The sequence below is a fragment of the Anoplopoma fimbria genome, chromosome 6 (assembly GCF_027596085.1).
Source record: "Anoplopoma fimbria isolate UVic2021 breed Golden Eagle Sablefish chromosome 6, Afim_UVic_2022, whole genome shotgun sequence".
In the NCBI taxonomy this organism is placed as follows: Eukaryota; Metazoa; Chordata; class Actinopteri; order Perciformes; family Anoplopomatidae; genus Anoplopoma; species Anoplopoma fimbria.
Window position 1 is genome coordinate 8,114,158 of NC_072454.1, and position 7,282 is coordinate 8,121,439.

At 40.3% G+C, this 7,282-nt stretch overlaps 1 protein-coding gene across 2 annotated transcripts in view; it reads left to right on the plus strand.

Annotated features, from left to right (window-relative positions):
- Nucleotides 1–4,229, plus strand: part of rtkn2 (rhotekin 2) — a 7,531-nt gene extending 3,302 nt beyond the window's left edge. For both annotated transcript variants that reach the window (XM_054600102.1, XM_054600103.1), the window contains exons 6-12: nucleotides 114–314; nucleotides 898–992; nucleotides 1,560–1,666; nucleotides 1,756–1,887; nucleotides 2,220–2,388; nucleotides 2,572–2,679; nucleotides 2,946–4,229. In XM_054600102.1, the coding sequence (XP_054456077.1) occupies nucleotides 114–314; nucleotides 898–992; nucleotides 1,560–1,666; nucleotides 1,756–1,887; nucleotides 2,220–2,388; nucleotides 2,572–2,679; nucleotides 2,946–3,640 (1,507 nt within the window). In that variant the 3' untranslated portion in view covers nucleotides 3,641–4,229. The remainder of the gene's footprint in view (nucleotides 1–113; nucleotides 315–897; nucleotides 993–1,559; nucleotides 1,667–1,755; nucleotides 1,888–2,219; nucleotides 2,389–2,571; nucleotides 2,680–2,945) is intronic.
- The last annotated feature ends 3,053 nt before the right edge of the window (nucleotides 4,230–7,282 follow it).

Consider the following 7,282-nt stretch of genomic DNA (forward strand, 5'->3'; position numbering starts at 1 on the left):
ATTCTTTAATCTTAAGTGTTTTGTATTAAGTTGTCTTTTAATCTTGCTCTCACATAGTTTATGTACATTTTATTGTTTATGCTCTGATTGAAAACTTCTCTTTCCTCTTATAGTAAAGAAGTAGTCCCTCAGTTTGAGCTGAAGGTGGAGCTGTGGAGCTGTGCCCTGGAGGAGGAGCTCACCATGGCAAATACGCCAAAGAAACTGGCCAAGAAGCTCCGCCACTCGTTTGGAAAGACGGCTGGGAAGAAGCTGAGCCCTCTGCTGGACAGTCCGGACCCTGACACCTTCCTGCAGTACAACCCCATACCCATGTATGTATTGTGCTTACCCATAAAACCCTTTACAGACTCCTGGCTCCAGATTTAAGATTCTTGCAGTTGGGAACAGACTTATTTGTGGCTTTTTACTGGAAGAAATGGTTTAGACTTAAAACAATATTTGGGGCTTTGAATTCTGATACGCTTATTAGCTTTCGGACATTCACTGATTTTCTTTTGTGCCAATAATGACTATATTATTGAAAAAAAGTGCAGCTTTTAATGTTCTAGCCCAGCTGTATTTTAATTATACTTACCAGCATTTAAATCTCTCAAACTGCACATCTGTAAGTGATATAAACCACCTGTTCAGTGGAGAAGAAACATTGGGATCATTAGGCCTTTGAACAAAGACAATTTACACAAAGCAAATACTGCAGGGTTAGTGTGCACATGTTGGGGTTGAAGGGTTGGTCTTTGTGTGTTGATGTGTCTTTAATATTAGAGTTAGAGTTGAGCATGAATCTTGAGCAGTTGAGCATGAATCTTTTTAAGCCAAGGAATGAAAAATAAGTAAAAGCAGTATACTTTAAAGAATGCTAAACTCCGTGTTTGTGTGTACTTGTACCTGTACCAGTGGAGCCAAGTACAGCCTGCTGGCCTACACCTCGCTGTGTCTGCCTGAAGCTGAAGGCAGCTTTCAGTCTCACTCCCTCATCGTCCTCCAGGACGGTAAGAAGCAACGGCACAGACATTTAATATCTGAGGATATAAAGGGATTAGGCTTTTTAGTCCCTGATTTGAATCAGTACTGTTGTAATGATACATTATTTTTACACCATTAAAATTGAAATCTAAAATTAAACAACCTATGATTGAAGTTCACATTGGAAAACTTTTCTTGCTCTGCGTGAGTGATTAAATGGATAAGGAAGTGAGTACAAAGGAAGGTTTTTGTTATCTAGCTCTTAATTCCAGGAATACATTTTTAGTAAGAGTTTACTCCTGGCTAATTTTTAAAGCTCATAGGACAAGAAGCTGTGTGACACGAACATTAATCAGCTCTCTCATGTGTGTTTGAGGTGTAACACGACACCTTTGTAACTAAAGTTTAAGTTAGATTTATTTAGAATATTTAACAAATGATAAGAGATAAAGTTGTTTATTCAAACAGTGTTTTTTTACCTGTTCACTTAAGATTGAAACAATTGTTATTGAGTGCATTTATCTTTTCATAAAGCACATATTACATTTTTAACATGTATGTTTGATTGCCTCTGCTGCTCTTCGTCCTCACAGCTGAGTGGTCGTCTTGGCTTCCGCTTTATGGCAACCTCTGCTGCCGGTTGGTGGCCCAGCCGGCCTGCATGACACAGAGCATGATGAGCGGCTACCTGAGCCAGAAGGTGTGTTTACCGCTGTCATCATTAGCATTAGCTCAATAGCTGGGTCCTGGTGTTAATACTTACAGGTTTTTCTTTCTGGTTATTTCCAGATAAATGTGGAGGGGATGAACCGCTGCTGCAGTCTTTACTGTGTGCTGAGTTCTGGCGTTTTGTCCTGTTACTTCACTCCGGAAGAAATTGATGCTAAAGTGCAGCCCACCCTCAACGTACCCGTCAACAAGGTAAGACGGAAGTTTTGGCTGCAGGAAAACTTTAAAGATGACAAAGTACTGGAAGAAGTTACACTGACATTTCTTTGTGGATCTATTATTAGATAAATAATCCCTTTTAACATTTACAGAATAACAATATACAACCATAAAATAATAAATGATAAAATGCCACATTACTCACTGAGACCCTGCTTGAATCTTTGGCATTTTACTGCTGAATCATTTGTTTTCGGCAATATCAGCGTTGCACAGTTGGGTGCGTATCTCAAATATCACAGTCATTTGTACAGCATGTCAATTAATTTTCACCAAATGCTAACTTGTCTGTGTTGTTTCTGCAGGACACCCGGATCCGTGTGATGGAGAAGGAGTCATCAGGCCAGAAATCCAGGAGTCTGTCCATCATCAACCCTTCACCAGAGGGCTCCGAGAGCGTCGTCTTCACCACAGAAACCAGCCAGGAGCTGGAGGACTGGTTGGACGCCCTCCACCAGCACCTCTATGATCAGAGTGAGTGTGTGGTCAGTGTAAACACACAGCAGAAGTGTGTATATAAAAAAAGTATAGGTTACATACAGTGTGTGTACACAGCAGGTTTGTTTCCTAATAAGGTATGTATTTAGCTAAACTTAGCCATAAAGGATAGTGTAACCTTTATCTGTCTCTCTCATGCCTCTCCTTGTTTACGACCAGGCCAGTGGCTGCACTGCTGCAACCGGCTAATGAAGATTGAGGTCGCGTCACCACGGAAACCATCACTCTTCCTCACCAAGCAGGCTGACTCTGTTTACAATGACCTCAGTGAGTAGAGTAATTGGAGCGAGTGGGTGACGTGAGCTAGGCGGAGGTTCAACATTTGTATATACCATCTATTTATAGACGATATGACGCTCAAACGAAATGGGACTCCTCAGTGAAATAAATATATATTTTTAACCATGCATAATTATTTTAATTTAAATGATGAAGCATTTAGATAAAAAACATTTTTCATTCTTTTTTTTCTGCATTTTATTAAAACCACTTTAATTTACTTCAATGTTTGCAATTTTTTTTTTGACGTGCAGGTATAACTTCACCTGGCAAGTTTGAGAGCATCACCGACATCATCCACAACAAGATAGAGGAGACAGGTGGCCTCTTTCTGATTGGTCACGAAGAGCAGAAGGAGGCGCCTAATTGGTCCTCCCTGTTCGACGGGTCCCATCCGGTGGTAGTTCAGAGGGGAAGTCTGTCCCAGAGCAAAACCTCCACCCCTTGTTCAAGCCCCAACCCCAACACTAGCTCTACATCCAACAGCAACAAGAAGCGCCGTGCTCCACCCCCTCCCTCTGACAGAGAGGCTTATGCTCCTCCCAGCCGCCCCGCCAGACCTCCCCTCCCGCCCTCTCTTCATCGTCCTCCTCCTCCGCCCCCATACCAGGAGAAGGAGAACTCCGGCACTTGCACTTCACGCCCAACCACAAGGTCCAAGACTGGCAGACCGTCCCTGGATGCCAAGTTCTCTGCCATCATCCAGCAGCTCCAGCGGACCAACGCCGGAGGAGCCGGAGCCCTCAGCCGGAAAAACGCTCCACTGGGCGTCCTCGATGTGCAACCACAGAGTCAGCCTCAGCCTCCTCTCCAGCAGCCGGAGAACCAGAACCACAGCACCGAAGCCGCAGGTGAACATGCCTTCCTCAGGCCGAGTCACGGTCCTGGCCCTGTTCCCGCAGCGAGGAACAAACTGAGGAAGTCTTTCAGAGAGAGGATGAACTTTTAACCCTTGTGACCTCGACCTTCGACCCTTACTAGCCAAACCTTACCACTAATACGAATAACTCCAAACAAACGAGCTCGGAAACGATGATTAAACCAGATATCACACTATTTTACTTCTCCTTAATAGAAATAACTTCATATTTTGGGCCTCACTGTTTGTGTGGTTCGTCAACATTTAAAGGACTACTTTAACATTTTAGGAACTGTGTTTGATGTGGCGAGTTGGATGAACAAATCAATAGCACTCTCATTTGTACACTAAATATAAAGCTGGAGTCAGGAGCGCTTAGCTTAGCTTAGCATAAAGACTGGAAACGGTGGGGAACAGCTAGCCTAGCTCTGTCCAAAGATAACAAAATCTGCTTACTAACACTTCTAAAACTCACTAATTAACATGTTTTTTCTAATCCAAAAACTGGAGTGTAAAATGACACATATCTTCCAGTGACGATATGACTCCTGGCCAACAACTTGTCTGGCACATAACCAAGCGTAAATCCACAACTGGGTCTTTTTATGCTTCGTTTTTTGTAAAGATTAAATAACCAAGTTATAATGTATCTTGTAATTAGTTGTAATGTATTTTCTTAATCTTTGGATAGATCAAGCTAGCTGATTCCCCCTGCTTTCAGCTTTAATGCTAAGCTAAGCTAACCATCTATCTGCTCCGACTTCATATTGCACTGATATATAAGAGAGTGGAATCGATCTTTTCATTGAATTTCTCAAAATGTCGACCTATAACCAAAAGGATGGATGGGTGACCTGGTCTCTTAAAAACAAAAGATCCTCACATAGTCCATCATGGCGACCCCCAAATCCCAGTCGACACCTCACATCACAATATCAATAATGTATCTCCACTCTCCATTTAAGAACTCTTTCACGTGCGGCTGACCCATGGATGAAATTGAAAGCTGTGTGTTGGCCATCATCAATCCCACTAAAATGGAAAAGGCTTATTTCTCAGCTCTGGAACACGGGCCGAAGAAAGAGCCTTCGCCAAAGCACTCAAATTGGAATTGATCCATCGGCCGACTGAACGAGTCATTCCTTTTGGAAACTATTGACTTATTCCACTCACTGTGACAACTTTATGACCACTATGGCTGATTTTAAAGGAACGGGATTTTAGGAGCAATTGCAAGCCCCTAATGCGACTTCTCCATTTCTCAGAGGTCTCAATAATGGAGTGACCTTGGTTTTTTTTTTTTTTCAGTGGCTGCACAGAATGTCCAACATAATTTAACACTGCAGCCTGTAAATGCTAGAAACATAATCGAATGAATGAGCTTTTTGAGTGGCTGAAATAATGAATGCCCTTGTGTTTGTGTTTTTGAACATATCCAATGCTGCCAGCCACTAAAACATTTCAACCACTTAACAGTCACATGTTGAAAAACGGTCTTTTTGTAATTACACACAGCGTCCAAACATTAAGGTTTAGCTACTTTCTCCATAAATTGGCTGGGAAGATGAGGCAGTGTGGTGAAAGCTGCAATCCCATTTCTTTTTTATCTCACCCCCTACAATTCTGTTTAATCAAGAGGGGGGAGATGTAGATTCTAAGGGGGGAGGGAAGGGAGGATTACAGGAGGATTTAGTTAAAGCTTTGAAAGAACCTGAGAATGGATCGCACAAAAGAGGATGCTGCACAATATTAGCAGTGTTTTCTATGCTCTGTGTGTATTACCAACACATTAGTCACTTTGATGTAGTACTTTATATACCTGGAAAAACAAGGGATGGTTCCTGGGTCAAACATCATAGCATTAGTTTAAACAGATACTGATGTGGTTACACCTTGGGCTGTATGATAACAGCTAAAATCGCCACAATAATTATATCCCTCTTCTTGTATTTTCCATCATAATCTTGGCTATTTTTTAGTTACAGTGAGCATTCTAGAGACTAAGGAACATTGAATTACACGCCAATGTTACTGACAGTTATGGTGAAAGATAAGATTTCTGTAGTGTTTCATATATACTGTGTAGCCCGAGTGAAAGCAGGAAATGATGCCCCTGTGGGTATTAAGCGTGAGTGAAAGCATGTGATCTAAATGTACAACTGCTTTATGCCTAAACAAGGACTTAACGTTTTGATCTGAGCCAAACTAATGAGCCAAATTTACATTGTTTTTTTAATATCTTTCTTTTCTATGGCTTGTCACTTATAAATTACACATTTTTTTGTCTTGATTTTTGATTTAAATGTTCTGTAATTCCTTTCCATAGTATAATACTACCATGTCATCTCAATTATACTTTAGCATATTAATTATTTAGACTTTAAGTGGCTATGGGGATATGTACTAGTAAGTAGGGAGGGTTACATTCATCTTGTTTTAGTGCAGAATAATTTGTTTATAGTGCAATGTAAAAGAAATCATAGTTATTTTGTTTATCAAAAAGTGCAATGTTCTCCTCTCTGTTCTTTGTTTGTTTTTATTTTTATTATTGCTGATCTGCAATAAAACATCCTATATTCTACCCTGGTGAGGCTGCTTTATTTTTTTGCTGATCTTGGAAGTATTACTGAATATGTTTCATGGTAAAGGTTTACCAGAGGGTGGCAATAAAAGTCAAAGCATAGCTTTTATTGCAGCCCAACACACATCCCGTAGAGATACATGCACAGGCACATTTCTCTACTGCAGCAAATACTGGAGAGGCTTCTCTGGCTCTCAGCCCAGAGGGAGCCTGTTGTGAAGATTAAGGCGGATGGAATCTCATAGCTAGATAATGGTATTACAATAATAAAACCCCATTCACACTGCATTTACTCAGGAAAAAAAATAGAGAACATCACATTGACGTGAGTACACTGTCATTAAATATCAGTTTATTCAGCCCTTCTCTATTTATCTGCACTCCAGTTAAAGAACACAACTGTGGAAACATGAATAGATAGTAAAATATTTTAATTAAATATACAGGAGGTCATATAATACAAAATGTCTTTATTTTTTTGTCTTGCTCGCCAGCTGGGTGATTGGTAAACAGATGGCTACTGTATCAAAAACACTTTCAGGATGCACATTAATGGAAACAACGTGAAAATAAAAAAAAGTGAAACGACAACAAAATAAAAAAAAGAGTATCCTAATTCTTAAATTGTAGTGTTTGTTTAAATCCAACATGATCACGGTGACCTTGAAACAGCGCAAACAAGGACACAGCTAGATTGTTTAACCGACTTTTATACTGTTTTTGTACTATTTACAGATTATAACAGTTTATATGATAACAACCACGCGGTACTATCTACAGTGCTATTTACACAGAAAATAAGACGAGAGAGAGAGAGAGAGTTGTCATGAATTGATCCCGTATGAATGTTCTGTACAGGAGCGGGCACTAATGCCAGCTTTACCTACACACAGCAATGTACAGTACTTTATCAGAAATGAATGTCTTTATCTAAGTATTCAGTTAAACTTTACACGTAGACGTTAACAGCTTTTTTTCTTCTTCTTCTTCTTTTGAAATCACCAGACTTGTTTGACTGTGTATTTCCACTATCCTGGATTGCAATTATAGTGGTTGTAAAAGCCAGAGCAGGTGTTGTTATTTTCACCTCAGGCCATTGAGCATGGTCGGCATATTTTATGGAGTCTGGTAGCTTTTCATCACTGCAAGAA